The following is a 17,246-nucleotide window of genomic DNA, read 5'->3' on the forward strand; positions in this document are numbered from 1 at the left end:
CGGAGGTTCCAGCATGCCCTGCGCAAGTGCTCAGGGCATGCGGGAGAGACCCCCGAACTGGGAGGCTGCTTTTTAGCCTCCCGGTCGGGGGTCTACTCGTGAGTTGCTGTGGTGCAGAGTTGCGCCCCCACAACACACAATCTGATAGCCCAGGTTAGTGGAGCACTCGCTCCGCTAACCTGGGCTTAGGGGAGGGTGAGTTAAGCAGGTTACCCACTTTGGTGAGACTGGGCTCGGCTGCAAGCCCGGTGGTTCTCATGCGTGGGCGAAATTGGGCTAGGCTCCCTTAGCCCGATTTTGCCCTATCGTGAGAATCGCCTCACTGGCAAATTAACAAGAGAAAGTAGCAGGATTAACACAGACGAGGAGTCATTCAACATAACAAAATGTATGTTATGTATGAACATAACAAAACAGAATAGATTTCACCAAATGCTAAAACAGCATCAGAGGGGAGGTAAGAAAAACTTCCTGAGTCAACTAGCTTGCTGCTCAGGGACACCTTCCTAATGAGGTGAGGCGAGGCGATTGTTTCAGGTAATGGCAGAGGCAATGAATTGACTGCCCCAGCAGCCCTGATCAGGGGTGCACCTAGGCAGTTTTGGTGCCCGGACCTGAAGAGCTTCAGAGGCCCTCCCTCCACCATGAGTTAAAATTAACTTGCCGAACACTTCAAGAATTGAAGCCGCCATGTGCGTGGCCAGGGGGCATGGGGGTGAGCTGAGCAAGCCTCCTCCATCCCCGTGGTGGCTGTATCGGTGAATGGAGTAGGAGCAGCCACTGGGCCTGACTGTTTGGCCCAGCGGCCCTTGAGAACTGCGAGGAAGCTCCAGCTTGTGACACTCTATTCTAATTGTGTAGGCACACCAGAGCTTCTTCACAGTTCTCAAGGGCCACTAGGCTGAACGGTCAGGCCCAGCGGCCGCTCCTACTCCCGCTCCAACCACCAATGCCACCATGAGGGTGGGGGAGGCCTGCTCGGCTCACCCCCGCCCCACCCGCCCTAGCCATGCACGTGGTGGCTTGAATTCTTGAAGTATTCGATGCCATGGGACATGGGATGGGGTGGGGTGGCGGCAGGAAGCAGGAGGCCCCCCTGGGCCTTGGAGCCCATTATTATTATTATTATTATTACATTTATATCCCGCTCTTCCTCCAAAGAGCCCAGAGCAGTGTACTACATACTTGAGTTTCTCCTCACAACAACCCTGTGAAGTAGGTTAGGCTGAGAGAGAAGTGACTGGCCCAGAGTCCCCCAGCTAGTTTCATGGCTGAATGGGGATTTGAACTCGGGTCTCCCCGGTCCTAGTCCAGCACTCTAACCACTACACCACGCTGGCTCCATGGACTGGGTCCCTAAGGCCTGAGGGTTAGAGCACTTCTGCTCCTGCTGCTGCCTGCGACCCCACCCAATCCATCACTGTTATTGCCACCCCAGACATATAGCAGCTGCTCTTGGCCTTCTCTCCTTCCCCATCCTCCTGGCCTCTGCCTGTTCAAAAGGCTGAGGGTGGGGAAGTATTATCACTTCTTGCTGTTCTAGCTCCCTTGCTCTCAGCCTTTTGAACAAGCAGAGGGAAGGGGGGTCACAGCAAGAAATTGGAATGGCTGTGGGTGCTGCTGCAAACACCATATGGGGAAAGCTTTTGTAAGACTTCTACAAAGGCACCATACAGGGGAGGGGAGGTTTCTGATAGCCTTCCCTCCTCATGCGGTGCCTTTTCAGAGCCTTACAAGGCTGGGATTGGGAGCTTCCCATCAGAGCCTTGCAAAAGCATTTGGGAGAGGTGCCATATGGGAGAGAAGTTTTCCTCCTTGTGCAGTGAGTGACCTTCCAGAGTCTCACATAGGTAAGATAGGCAAAGGAATGTGCACAAAACATGATTTGAAGTCTGAATCACTGCACATCCCTTTAAAATGGAGGGATTACACATCCCCTTCAACACAGAGGAGAACAAGTCCATACCTGCTCCTCCATTGCACGCTACCTCTTCCGTAATCACGGTGTTCCCCTCAGGTTCATGTGCCAGCAGCGCTCTCCCCCAACTGCCCCCATGCAATGTTGGCACGCATATGGCCTCCATGCATGGATTCCAAATCACGTTTTGTGTACATCCCTAGATAGGGATATTCCCACCTAATCTTTGAGAGGCTTGGAAATGGGAGTTAAGGAGAATAAGCATCTTGCTAGCAAATTCTTATCATTACCTAGCCCTCTTGCCAGCCATGAAAGGTGGCCACTTTGACAAGAGGAGGCTGCCAAGAAGCAATTTACTCTACTCAACTTGAAACTGTGCCCTTCTAAATACTAGTGGAGCGGGGTGACGTGGAATCTTGCAGCTTGCCTCAGGCTGTGGCTGCCTCTGTTGCTGCTCAGGAAAACCTAGTAGACAAAATTGGCATGGGCTAACCCCACTGAAGCAGATTTCTGTTACATAGAGGCTCTGTACACATATGCAGCCCCAATGCCGGGGGTCAAGCCAGCTCGGGGTCCAAGGCCAATCCCTTTGGTGAGAAAAGATGGCAGCCACTGTGAAGCATTCCAGGGTTCTGGGGAGGATTACACAGGTAAGCCTCCCCCAAACTTATATGATGGCTTACCTTAGCAGCGGTGGTGGCAGCACAGAAGGCTCTTTGGCAGCCACTCTTGCAGCCACCATCTTCCTTTACCTATGATGCAATGTCCCAGCCATTGCATCCAGTGCTACAACAGCAGGAGTGGGAGCACTGCATTATAGATTTTTTAAAATAATGGTGTTCACCAGAACAGTTGCCCTCTCACCAGCACCAAGGAGCCTGCAAACGCCCCCACAAACCTGGCAGCAGCACTGCATATGTGCTTACATTTGGGTAAACACAGAGTGCTTTTTTCGTCTGAATAGTAGTTGCCACATGTACTACAACAAAGGCTCCTTCTGACACCTTGTTTCCTCCCTGGCTGCTCCTCTTCCCTTAAAAGACAGACATGCAGTCTGGAGTTAAGATCTAGCCTCAGGTATGTATTCACTGGGTGGCTTTAGGTAAACCACTGTTTCCTAGCCTCCTGTCATCATAATAAATAGTGCTTGGGAATGTTCAAAGCATTTTTATGCATCTTCTCAATAATTCTTACAGCAGTGCTGCAAAACAACCCATACTGAAGATGCAAACTGATAGCAGCTTGCTTAAGAGCACCAAATAAGTTCATAGATTTTTAGCACACTTTCCTTAAGGAAATTTGACCAATGTCAACCAGATTTGGTACAGTTGTAGGGACATATAAGGACATCTCAACGGCATAGTTTGTGATGATGTCATGCAACCCAATTCACCATCTTAGTCATGTCATGGCTGGATTACTGTAATGCACTCTACATGGGGCTGCCCTTGAAGAATATTCGGAAACTGCAGCTAGTACAAAATGCAGCAGCTAGGATTTTATCCAGAGCTTCCTGCTGGAATCATATTACAGCCATTTTGAAAGAGCTACATTGGTTGCCAATTTGTTTCCGGTTTTGACCTTTAAGGCCCTTAATGATTTGGGCCCTGGGTATCGGAGGGACCGCCTACTCCATCCTTGGCTTTCTGCCCACTTGAAAAAGTCATCGGAGGGGGCTCTGCTTTGCATGCCAACAATAAGAGAGGCTTGGCTATCAGGCACGGAGGCAGGGCCTTCTCAGTTATTGCCCCCAGACTTTGGAATGCTCTCTTGGCAGGCATCCACTCCTCAGTCTCCATCACAGCTTTTAGAAAGCAAGTGAAATCCTGGCTTTTTACCCAAGCTTTTATATGAGTGTTGTTTTTATTGCTGCTGCTCAGCATTTTATAGTGTTATTGTTTAAGTTTTTTAAAACTTTTAATTAGATTTGTATTTTTATATTCCAGTTTAATATGTTTATTGTGTAACTGTTTTATAGTTTTATATTGCTTTAAATGTTTTGCAAACCACCTTGAGATTATTTTAATGAAAGGCGATATAAAAATCTAACAAATAAATAAAATAAAATAAAATAAAGATGGCAAACACGTGTACATTTGAGACGGAAATGGAAACCAATTTGAACCAAATTTAGTATAGTTGTAGTAACACATACGGTATAGTTTGTAATGATATCATCTACCCCAGTTCAAGATGGCAGATGTGTGAACATGTGAGGCCCAAGTGGGCTAACTTGTGAAGATGGTAATTATCAATTAAGATTACAGTAGGCAGATTAGTTTTTACCAGAACTTTTTGTTTAACTGTAATTTCTTACTAGTAATGCTATGAACAAACTCTTCAGATAGTCCTCTTAAAACCTAAGTAATGCTTTTTTCTTAGCAACTTGCACAACCCATTTGCATCAGGAGTGCTCAAATAATCTTAAATTAATTGGCAAGTGCAGGCATGGATCCTCTCTGTCCAGTTTCTTTGGAAAACTCTAAGGACACCTTCACAGGTTCCTTTCTGGACAATACAGATTGTTGTTTGAATAAATCTGTGCAGTGTGTTATGTGGATAGCTCTATAATTGTCTGTCAATTTAAAAAGTAGATTGTAAAATGGCCATTGGTTTAAGCATCTCTGCATGCAGAGTCTGGAAGTGTCAGACTTTGATTTCTTATTAGGTTGTCCACGAGGACTGGCTGGACCTGTGACACATCTAATTTTCTCACAGAGTTCTGTCTGGAACAGGTCGGCAAGCTATGGCATACATGCCAAAAATGACATATGAAATGGTTTTCAGTGACACACAGCTAGTTCAATCAGGCTTATCTTTAGGGTAGGGTGAATGCCATTGGTATACTCTGCTTCCTCAGCAGCAGCAGCAGCAGCAGCGATGGCAACATCAAGCACTTGTTCTACTCCATCCTCCCTTCCTGCTTCATGTCATCAGCATGAAGGGAGGATGTGTGGAGCAGAGTAGGGGCTCAGTGCTGCCACCATTGCTGCCAATGTCAGGAAGTTAGAACATATTGTTGGTGCTGGTGGAGGAAGAGTGATGGCACAGGTGGTGGACTGGGTCCCTTCTTCTTCCTCATCCTGCAGTGGGAGCAGCAGCAGCAGCCCCTGTGACCACCCCCTCCAGCCTTGGAGAGTGGCAGGGGCAAGGGTCACACTAAACTGCTAATATCTGTATTATAATTAATTTTAAATTGTTTATTAAGCATTTCTAAAACATATTCACTTTATATACAGCAATAGTTTAATTAGATATAGAGACCTTGTTTAATTAGGAAGAGACCTTCTCATCTACTGGCATGTTAAACCTTAAATTAAAGTGAAGACTTGGCACATCACTTTTGAAAGACTGCTGGCTCTTGGTCTAGAACTATGCCCATGCAGTGGTGTAAGAAGGCCAGTGAGGGCCTGTGTTTAATAAATGAACAGGGGGGCCCTCCCCCCTTTTGTCGGTGGCACATTTTTTTTTACACTTTAATTTTGAGTGTTGACCACTGTCACTGCCAATACAAAGCCCCCCTCTACAGCAGGACCCCACAAAACCGTTGCTGCTGCCGCCACCTCTTCTTTCTCCTCTGTGCTGCCCCTGGCTCTGACCTTGGGACTCTGCCGCTGGCTCTGACATAGTGTAAGGAACAGTCCAGCATGTACTCAGCAAGCGGTTCAATAAATGGCGACGGGCACCGGGGCAAGTGTGCACCCGGCAAGCGATTCTTGAATGGCAGTGGGCACAAATGTGCCCTGATATTAGGGTGCATGTGCACTCACTGCCATTCCCATCCAGCTTTTGAATTGCTCACCAGGTGTACGCTGGACTGTTTCTTTACACTATGTCAGAGCCAGCGGTAGGGGCAACATGGAGGAGGAGGCGGCAGAGGGAGGTGGTGGCAGGGGTGTATCTAGGGGTAGGGCAGGCAGGGGACATGCCCTGGGCGCCACTTGAAGGGTGGCGCCATTTTGTAAAATTGATTTTTTAAAAAATGGCTGCCAAAAACAAAATGGCCACCATGCATGCTCAAATGGCCTCTGTGAGGCTCTAGGTCATGCCAGGCTTTGCAGAGGCAATTTGAGCATGCGCGATGGCCATTTTGTTTTCAGTGGCCTTTTTTAAAAAACAAGATTATTTTTAAAAACGGCCACGGCACATGCTCAAATGGTCCCTGTGAGGCCCTAGAGGCCAGCGGGGTGAGGGGGAATCTTTGCAACCCCCCCAGCCTTTAGGAAGCCCCCCAAAGGGGCTACGGGTAAAAATAATAATAATAATAAATATATAGTATAAGACACTGTACACATATTCAGATTGGCACTATGTACAGAGAATCAGGGCTTGTGAATACCGAGCTGAAGCTTATGAGCTAGGATTGTATTCATTTGCTCTTAGTTTGCTTCTTATGATAAGTGAGTTAAATGTGGTGTCTTAAAAAATATGGTTATTAATGGTGAGTTTGTCTTTGAATCAGTGTGAAACCCTTAATATTAAGGCCCACTGGGAGTTTCTTGCTCTCTTTCTCTCATTTTAACTGTCTTTCTGAAATACTAGAATATATTCCAAGCAGTGACACAGTTTACTCTGCATATCCTTTAATTATTTACAGAGTATGTGGGAAAAGTCAAATTCTCCATTGATTTTTAAAACTTATGTAATGGTGATGCTACAATGCATAGTAGAGAATAAGACAGGCACTTCTGTTTAGTTTTCCAAGTACACCTCCACATAGTATTTGGGTATTTCATGAGCCCCCACATACTGAAATTTGTAGTTTTCCAGCATTTTTTGGTCTGACTAAGTCCACTGCTAAATAGTTTTTGAAATTTTAAAAGATTAATGAGCTTGACTTTTATTTTTCAGCTGATATTATGGTAAAGTTATGTGAAAGATGGGTGTCAGATGCTTGGACAGGGGGCGCAATTTCAATGTTTGCCCTAGGCGCTATTTTCCCTAGATACGCCTCTGGGTGGTGGGCAGGTGGTGGCAGTGGGGAGGGGCAACAGGTGAGTGGTTTTTAGGGGGCCATGAGAGCCCTGCGTGCAGAGGGCTCATGTTCTTTGAACATATTAGGACACTGCCTGTTATGCCCCTGGAGCCATGTTCACGTTGTCTATCTTACAAGTTTCCTAGGCTTCAGTTGATAGCAAGCTGAGCATTTATGTATTCTGATCTATCCAGGCAATTGCCTTTTTTATTATAGACAGCACTAACTATTGAAGGCTGTCCTGTTATGGTCTTGATAGTTCTACTGAGGGAGAGGTTACTCCACTTGTACCACTAACTCAACAGTGTTCCAGAGTGCAGTTGATGGACAAAAGAAAGGAAGGGAACAAGGTGGCAGACATACTCTGCATCTGATGAACAATTTGTTTCTATTTTTTCTATCATGGGGCATGTGGACAAGTAGTATGACTAGACTTTGAATGTTTGGGGGTATTGCATAATATTGGAGCTGCAAAACTGATTTGAAGGGGAAACCAGAAAACTGAAGGCACCCACAGCAAGTGATAAAAGAGATGTCTACAGTCTGTGACCACCAAGTCAGATGAAGATCACTAACCTTCCAGATACTTGGCAGTCCTTTGTTTTTGCACTCCCAAGCAAATAGCAAAACCAGAAGATTTATCAAGCTCTTTATAGGCCGCTATACAGAGTTGGTGGACTGCATTTAACTTAGAGATTCACAAGTTGTACAGGCCAGACCTCGAAGAATTTCTGAACTGGAGGATCTGGATATTGATCCATTGTGGTCATAAGGAATGGGTTCTTCGCCTGCGCAGGGACCTCGCAGGCTGATTGATTAGCTCCTTGTGACAACCCCTCCCTCCTGAACGTGCTGTGCGAAGTCATTAAAGAGGCAGTTGGGGCGTCCATTTTCCAGTTTCTCTTTGACTGCCTTAGCGTTCAAACCTCATAGCTGAAGCTCCTTGGAACTAGATTTCTTGATCGATAAAATTGGTTTAGGTAACGGACTTGTACAACGGACTTCAAGTTTTGCTTTACGGACTTGGCTTGACTGATATTTCTGAATTTTTACTCGGATCAGCTAACTGACTGGATTTGTGTCATGGACCGGCTCTGGCGAAAGATCGTTTTCCTATATTGGCGTTTGACCTCTGATTGGAAAATTGACTGGCTTAGAATAACGGACTAGTTGTGGTTGAGAGTGATCGTTATCTTGTGATACGATGGAAGTTAAAAGAACATTTAAGCAGCGTATAAAATGCCATGCGAAACTTCCCTCGACAGACTATCACGAGGCTTGTCTAATGTGCCTAGGAGAGGAGCACAGTACCACAGCCTGTAAGGTTTGTTGCTCTTTTTCAAAACAAATTAGGCAGAATAGGGCATTGTGGCTTCAGGCTGCGCTATATGATGAGGCACTTCGCCCCCCAATGCCACGCCCTGATACTTCACTGACTTCGAGGTTGATGTCAAAGTCGACATCGAGTGCTAAAACGTCAAAGGTGCCTTCGGAATAGACTTCTGCGGCACCAAAGGCGCAGCAGGATTTCCGCGGAACTGCACCCCAGCAGTCTAAAACTGCGTTGAAATCGGGCGAAAATGGTTTCAAGAAACCAAAGGATGTTTCAAGAAAGGAACACAAGCATAAGGACCGTGAGCGTCTAGAGAAGGTGGCACCCGGGGGTTCAGAGGCACCTCCTGTAAAGAGGCACCGCACCCCTTCCCCGGCGGCAGCACAGACTTTTGAAGGTGACTCGGACAAGTCTGCCTCTTTTGCTCCCCAGAGCTCTGAGGCGTCTGTGACTCCTGGTGTGTGCTCAATGTCGAGGACCCCCTCCATGTCAACAGTGGCGCAGCTTCCGACTCCTATATCGACATCGGTTGGCCAGGACCAACCCACCTCGTCAATATCGAAGACTCCGATATTGACTGGAAGAGTGCCTCATTTGCTGTCTCCAGCTCAGACCCCGATCCAATCTCCTGCGACCCCTAGAACACTGGATGTACAGGCGCAAGAGGGAGAGCATTACACTGACCTGAGGGATCTGATGGGCTCGGCTTCGAGTACGCTATCAGGATCGACCTTTCAGGGTTTCCTGAGTGCAGGACTCGATGTCGAGGAAGATGAGCCTAGACATCCGCCTAAGACTCCTTCTTGCTCACCTTTGCGTGCTTGGCAGTTTTTGAGCGGACAAGAACCATTGTTCCATTCTTCGACATTGATGGACCCATCCATGCCGATGCAACCTTCGACATCGAAGCCAGCCACAACATTGATTCAGTCTTCAGCATCGCTGCCTCCTTGAACCTCAACATCTTTCGACATCTAAAACGTTGGAAGTTGCGGTAGCTCAGTCTTTGATGGCCTTAACGCATGTGGATCAGCAAGCGACTTATTTATTGCCGAGGCAGCCTGAGCATGCCTGAAGTTTTCGGCTCACGTTGCCACATGACTATGTGGAATTTTTACAGTGGAGAGCCAGGCAAATGCCTGAGCAGGTGCAGGAGCAGTTGCATCTTTGTGTGCCTCATCCAGCATTGTGGATGGAGCAACCTGTTGAACAACCATTGGCGGCTCCGCCCTAGCTACCCTTGGCGCCTTCGCCCCAACTACCGCAATTACATGTGCAGCCACTATAGGCAGATCCACCTCAAATACCACAACTACATGTTCAGATGCTGGTAGCAACAGCCCAGCATCCACAGATACATGTTCAACTACCTGAGAAACCTGGGGACAAAAGGAAGCGGAAAGCCACTCCCCCGCCTTCAGAGCCACCCTCTTCACTGGGTGACTGTGACCTGCTGGAGGATACTTCGACGGGTTCGGATTCTGACAACATCAGCAGGAGGTCTGATCCACCATCTGACGTGCCATCAAGGCTGTCTACCTCTCCTACAGAGGAGTTAAAGGCATATCATGCCCTTATACTGGATATTGCTGAGGCCTTGGGGATGGATCTGAAATCCCCAGACGCTGATGTTGTAGACCCAGTATACAACATGATGGGCAAGTCTAAAGCGTCCCATCCGGTGGCCCTTAATATGATACCTGCAATTAGTAAGGCAGCCAAGGCAGCATGGGAGGCCTTGCACGTCTCTACTCCCACTTCTAGGTGTTTAGAGAATTTATACAGAATAAGTGAGGAAGAGAATACCTACCTTTTGCATCATCCGGCTCCTAATTTGCTAGTTGTGGACTGTGCGTCAACATCTCAGGGGGGATGACGTCATACAACCCCTGGGGATAAAGAGGGACGTAAAATTGATGTTATGGGTAGAAAAATCTACACCACGGCTAGCCTAGCAATACGTATTGCAAACTATGCTATGTGTATGGCGCGTTATAGTCACCTGCTGTGGGACTCCTTGTTACAAGACTCTATGTCCATGACTCCAGGGGAACTTCAGTGGAAATTTAATGACGCCATTCTCTGGTTTGAGATTCACAGCAGCCACAGAGATACTGCAGGAGGAAGTGAAGGTGCTGTTAGAGAAGGAAGCGATTGTTCAGGTGCAGTGGCAGGACAGGCTGACGGGTTATTATTCCTGGTATTTTCAGGTTCCAAAGAAAGATGGCAGAATCAGGGCAATAATGGACCTTCGGGGTCTCAACGATTATATCCAGACCACAAAATTCAGAATGACAACTTTACAAGCTATTCTTCCCTTCTTAGCCCGGGGAACTTGGGCGGCGACCTTAGATCTGAAGGATGCTTACTTTCATGTCGGCATCCAAGAAAATCACTGCAAATATCTGTGCTTCACAGTGGGGGATCAAATATACCAATATCAGGTTCTACCCTTTGGTCTCTCAACGGTGCCACGGGTATTCACCAAGGTGGTAGCAGTGGTGGTGGCCTACCTGAGGACACAGGGGCTGATGGTCTATCCGTACTTGGACGACTGGCTCCTGGTGAGCCACGACAGAGAATTGCTATTCGAACAGATTCAATGCATGGTCCACCTACTCAAAGATCTGGGGATCAATATCAATTGGAAAAAATCGAACCTTGTCCCCGGGAAACAAATAAATTTCATAGGTGCAATGTTGGATTTCAGGAAAAAGAGAACATGTTTACCTCAAGAGCGCATTCAGCAAATATATTTGCTCATTCGGAGGTTTATGCAAAACCCGCAACAGCCAGCAGTGCAGATTCAGAAACTGTTGGGCCTAATGGCCTCCTGTGCCACAACAGTCCTCTACACACAGTTGCGTATGCACACGTTGCAGCACTGGTACCTGCGCAACTTCCGTCCCAATGTGGACAGCCAAAACATGCGCTTAGAAATCCCGCAGGTGGTTTTGGAGGGGTTGCATTGATGGATGGAAACCAACAATCTGACACAAGGTGTACCATTTGAACCATTAGCTCCAAGCCGCTGGGTAACAACGGATGCGTCATTGTTGGGCTGGGGTGCGCATTGCGACGGCCATTGTGTCCAAGGGAGATGGACGTGTTTCCAGATCAGGCAACATATCAACTACCTAGAACTGATGGCAGTGTTCCTCGCTTTGAAGGCATTCCAGCCACAGTTGCGACGGTCGGTGGTCCAAATAACATTGGACAACACGACGGTGATTGCCTACGTCAGTCTCCAAGGGGGGGACGGTCTCCATATCATTATGCCTCCTTGCTCAAAGAATATGGAATTGGTGCATTTGCCAGGTCATCTACCCAATTGCACTCCACATAATTATGGATTACAACCAGAGGCACGAGTGGGAGAAAAAAACTTCATACCTCCAAAATATATTCAGCACCTGGGGGTTTCCCACGACGGACTTATTTACAGAGTTGTGGTCTGCATTTAACTTAGAGATTCACAAGTTGTACAGGCCAGACCTCAAAGAATTTCTGAACTGGAGGTTCTGCTTTTGAACTCTAGTATTTCTGACTTCTTTCCTACCTGATATTTCTTCCACATCCTGTACATACCCCAGAGATAAAATCCTTCTATATAGGTGTCAGCTGACCTGTTCCTGTCTTAGATAACAGCATCCTCCAACGAGGGGATATATACTCTAAGCAAGATGCACCTTTACATGAAAAATGAAGGTATTATAAGCAAGAGTCAGAGTGGGTGTGAAGAACCAGACCAGTTGTTTTTATCTGAAGACTCTCAATTGCAAAATACAGCTTCTTAGTAAGATGTAAGCGTGAACAGAAAACTAAGCAATAATGGAAAAATTCTGAGTAACATAAAAGCCAGTGTCAAGCCCCTAATAATCCTTTTCTGAAGGGGAAAAAATATAAAAAGCAAAGATCGATGCAGCGTTTTTGCACTATGAGGTTTTAAAAGGCATGTGAATAGAAAATGAGTTGCATAAAATGGATGAAAAGCAAACTCACCAGAAGTGCATAGGAGGACTGAGGAGACATGAAAGTGCAAAGTCAGAAAGATAAAGGCAAAGGCTCTAAGTGTAAGACTGATTAGCAAAGGTTGTAAAGGAGAAAATCCTTACACAAAAGCCAGAGATGGCAAATGCAACACGAAGGCCTGCTACTTAATAAGAAGGGATGAAAAATCATAATGGCAAGGCGCAGGCTGAAATGCTTAATAGATATTCTTCCATTTTGACTGTAAAGCATCATAATGATAGTGCTCTTGCCTCTGGACATCAGATGAATTGGGTTTCTAGAGTAAGTTGGTTCTTCCCAGGGGCACAATGAACGTACAGAGGCTACAGATATTTTCTCCTAGTCTATCACTTCATAATGAGTTTGGTTTTTCAAAAGCAGGTGCCCAATTCGCAGGTGTTATTTTACTAATTTCAAAATTGGTTTTTGTAATTAATTGTATGTACAAGATACTCCCTGTGTTTTGTGTTTCTGGAAGGTAGAATCAGACCTTGTAAATATTTCTTTTTCCCTTTTGCAACTTCTTTTCATAGAGAACAGACCCTCTGTAAGTAAAGAGAATCTCTTCTCTGTGAAAGGAGTTGTGAGTTGCTGGGGTGAGTGTCATATTTTTGTAAGGCAGGCAGGATGCAGTCTTCTCAGGCATGATAGGGGTCTGAGGAGAAGGTGGTTATCAGACAGGAACGGCCTTCATCGTCTGGATTTGCTTGGCCTGGGGCCTTTCCTGGGAAGTCATATTCGTTGTATGGCAAGCCCATTAATAATCTGCTGATGAAACTGGAAGCAAAAGGAGATGAAGAAAGTCTGCAAACAGCTTTCAAAAAGCTGAGAGGGATCCAGCTGGGTCTTCCATGAGGGGGAGTGAAGGAACAAGACTGAGAACTCCCAGTCAGAGCAGATGTTAATAGAGGCATCAAACTGTCCGCTCAACATAAATCTGGCATGGGTGTGGCAACAAGGCCACAGCATCACCAGTGTTCCAAATCCCCTGTCTTGCATCCCTCCCCCCCAAGTGTACATGCTGCAGCAAGGAAGCTTTTTCTCTCAAGTAGCGAGCTGCAACACAAAACCCAGAGGGATACTTTAAAGAACAAAGTTATTCCAGTCCCTGGTGTACAGAACAGCTGTACCAGGGGGAAAAGAGATCCCACTTCATTGGTAGCAGCAAGAGAGCTAGAGCAGAACACCAAAGCACTTGCACACGTGAGCAGAGTTTGGAGAATTTGTGAAAGAATTGTCCTGCCTTTCCTTTGCCTTCGAAACCAGCCTGGATCCTAGTCAACATACAGTTTTCCAGGAAGCCGTGCCCTTGTGTGGACCAGAAATGCCACTGCAAAGCAATAGATGCATACTGCATTCTGCTTTGCACAGTGTCCTGCCAGAATTTGAAAGGGCTGTACTGGATATGCATCCACAATAACTGTCAAACAGATTGCCTTCTCGTATGGATTCAGGTTCTGCCCAATCTCATTCTGAGCAAGTTTGAGATTATGTGGGATGGAGTGACTATAGAACTCTCAGGTGGCTATAGAACTCTCATGGAATATTACTTGTATATTTCCAAAAAAATGTCCCATGAGGCAGAGATGCTGTACACTTGACATGTGCTGACTATATCAGCCGACTGTTGTCTCAGTATAGGGTGTTTTAATTGTGGCATACATAGTTTTAATTGTTTGTTGTTCTTTGTATTGTATTTTTTTCTTTGTTAGCTAAGAATGTATGCTTATTTTTGCTTTATTTTTCTAGAAAGGCAGGATACCTATATAAATGTGAGGGGAAAATACAGACAAATAAGATTTTCCGTTTTGGTTCTTCAGTTGAAAAACCTTAATAAACAAACAAGAGGAAACTGGAGTTCTTACTCTGCCCTTCTTATCAGCTATTGAAGACTGACACAAATTTTGTATTATCTATGGTGCAGCCTCAGACAAGTTTAACAGTTATTCCTCCCTTCCCTGGAAGCTCTAGTTCTGTGGGGGAGCTAAAGATTTCTAACAGACTTCTCAGCAGCTACATCAAGCTACAATTGCCAGGATTCCTTTGGGAAAGCCATGACACTTATTGGTATCAAATGATATAAGTCAAACTTATAAGTTGTTTGATACTTTATGAATATGTAGCGTAGCTGAGCATAAGATGCAATTTCTTTGAATTTGCCTTTGAACAAATATTCAGATATTTACTGTATATATATCCACAGTTTGATTTCATTGCCGTGTGAGAATGCTATACCAAAACCATAGAATACCTCTGGAGTATGATAATCTACTATGAAAGTAACATAGACATATCTGGATATTTAAGCCTGGGATTGGAAACAAGTTTTATTGGTTGATGGATTGTTAAATTTATATACCGCTATTCATTAAAACAATCCCAAGGCGGTTTACAGCTAAATTTAAAAATAAGTTTGTAAAAAAGACACAATTAAAATATTAAGCTAAAAATATAAAACTAATCTGATTAAAAATTAAAAAGCATAAAAGCAATACAGAGTACAAAGAGCAGCAGCAGAGACAATCAAATAAAAGCCTGGGTTAAAAGCCACGATTTAACATGCTTTCTAAAAGCTGTGATGGAGACTGAGGAGCAAATAGCCACCGGGAGAGCATTCCAGAGTCTGGGGGCAGCAACAGAGAAGGCCCTGTCCTGCGTGCACGACAACCGAGCCCCCCTCATTGTCGGCACCCGGAGCAGAGCCCCCTCAGATGACCTTGTCAAGCAGGCAGCAAGCCTTGGGAGCAGGCAGTCCCTCAGGTATCCCGGACCCAAACCTTTAAGGGCTTTAAAGGTCAAAATCAGCACCTTGAATATAAACTGTTGTTCACCACATATATTGTGTATGTGTTTATTTTTTTCTAACAGGTCTTTTCTTGTAAGAGCAGCAAAATCTAGTGATGTCCCTGCTATTGAAGTGTTAATCAAAACTCTGGACTTGAACAGAAGTATATTGGATGACTTAAGTAACTATATATCAGCACGGAGAGATCCAGTAAGTTGTTGCATTGTAATTTATATTGCTTCTGTTTACACTTTACATTGTGGGTTTGTGGAATTTGGAAGGGGCTAATGCATGCCAGGCTCTTTCGAAAACATGGAGTTTGAATGTTTTGCTATACTAGATCTGTATACAGTACGTTGGTAGCCCAGTATGGCAGGTAATGGATAGTGAGATGCTGCCACACTTCAAATGCCATACTCAGGCTTACGTTGTTGTTTTTCTGGCATGTCCCCACAAGGTGGCACATGGCACCAGCCGATAGGATGGAAGAGCAATAGTCCATGTTCAGAGGAATTCTAGGCAGTATGCTAGCTATAAGTGCAGAGCTGAATCAAAGACTGTTTCTGGATCAATCAATATACCTCAGTAGCCACAGGAAGTGTGCAGAGTATTGTGACTTAGTGCTCTTCTCTGTATATGATCCCATATAATTCTTCCCTTTCATAAATGCTGGGAGACAAAGTGGCTGATGGTCTAAGAAAGGAAGAACCTGGTCTTAAACTCTTCCACCTTAAAAGATCTAGGAACCCCATAGCCTCCCTTACCGTGAAAGAATGGTGTCACAGGGGGAATCAATGAATTTGTATAACCCACACAGTAATAGAGTTTGCATTGTGGAAAAACAGCAGCAAAGAGTGCAGTGATACAGTAACACATGTAAAGATAAAAGGTAAAGTGTGCCGTCAAGTCAGTTTCGACTCCTGGCGCCCACAGAGCCCTGTGGTTTTCTTTGGTAGAATACAGGAGAGGTTTATCATTGCCTCCTCCTACGCAGTATGAGGTGATGCCTTTCAGCATCTTCCTATATCACTGCTGCCCAATATAGTAGCTGCGGGGATTCGAACTGGCAACCTTCTGCTTGTTAGTCAAGCATTTCCCCACTGTGCCTTTTGTGAGGCAGAGACCGTTTCATCAGATGCTGTAGATGCTTTGTCTCCCTAGGCAAGTCATTACACATTAAACAGGCCCCACAGGCTCATCGGTATATGTTTTGGTTTCAAGTCAGCTTTATTCAGCTCTGCATACATTCAAGCCCATCTCGATGGGTTAATGAAGACTTGTTTAACTTCATAGCCCTCATTCACTGTTTGCCTCCTAGCTTATCCTATGTGGAGGCCCTCTATATAGGAGCCTTCAAGTGAGCCCTCCTTCCTTGTTTTCTCAAGTGTTGAGTTGTCTCCTGCTGAAGGGCCAGACCCTCCTTCTCTGCTTCCACCACAGGCTGCTCCTGTGTAACCCTTAAATACTCAACTGCCTGACTATGTCTTGATCTGTCTGCCTGACCAACTTCACCCTTCTACATCATGGGGGCAAGGCTCCTAGTTCAGGCTATTGCACTGGTTTTCTTGGTCCTAACACTGTGGCTTCAGGCATCCTTCTCTCTGATGTGGATCCTTCACCTCTCCCTGACAGGATTGCCCAGTCTAGTGGTATAAGGTCAGCCACAGCTCCTAGTCCATGGGAGCATCCTGCTTTTTTATCCATCTGTCAAAGTGAGCTCTAGGTCATAAAAGTTTAAGCCACAATGCATTAATAAAACTTAAAGGTGCCTCAGACTGTCTTTTGAAACAAAAGACTTTTGGCATCTTATATGGATGGGTGTCTGAGGGAATGTGTGCTCTGTGAGAAGGGAAGACAAGAATTGTAGTAAAGACCACAAGCCAATTATTGGAATGAAAGAGTGCATATTGACTCTTCCACTTTATTTTTCAGGATGGGACACCAGTTCAGGCATTTGTAGCAGAAGTTTTGAATCAAATAGTTGGAATATCGATTATCAGGAATGAAATGGTATATATTCATTTTTGCAGTTCTGCCTTCCCTGTTTGATTTGAAGAGTGCCACACTAAATTGTTCCCAGCATCAGGGGAGATCCTGTGTGCAAATAAACATAAGATATCTCAGTTTGGTCATCCACTTCTCCCCAGAGTGAGAGAAGATACACTCTTCTTGGATACAGTCTTGAATATAAGTGTGTATGTGAGAGAGCATGAATAATGTTTGA

The 17,246-nt window shown here is 45.4% G+C and overlaps 1 protein-coding gene across 8 annotated transcripts in view; it reads left to right on the top strand.

The window, feature by feature from the left end:
• Positions 1-17,246, top strand: part of CFAP61 (cilia and flagella associated protein 61) — a 230,732-nt gene that overhangs the window by 83,869 nt on the left and 129,617 nt on the right. For all 8 annotated transcript variants that reach the window (XR_008306425.1, XM_053247244.1, XM_053247246.1 and 5 more), the window contains 2 exons: positions 15,106-15,232; positions 16,955-17,032. Coding sequence is in view for 7 of the 8 variants with exons in the window: in XM_053247244.1 (XP_053103219.1) it covers positions 15,106-15,232; positions 16,955-17,032 (205 nt within the window). In the remaining variant the exon portion in view is untranslated. The remainder of the gene's footprint in view (positions 1-15,105; positions 15,233-16,954; positions 17,033-17,246) is intronic.

Source organism: Hemicordylus capensis, chromosome 4 (assembly GCF_027244095.1).
Source record: "Hemicordylus capensis ecotype Gifberg chromosome 4, rHemCap1.1.pri, whole genome shotgun sequence".
NCBI classification, from domain to species: Eukaryota; Metazoa; Chordata; class Lepidosauria; order Squamata; family Cordylidae; genus Hemicordylus; species Hemicordylus capensis.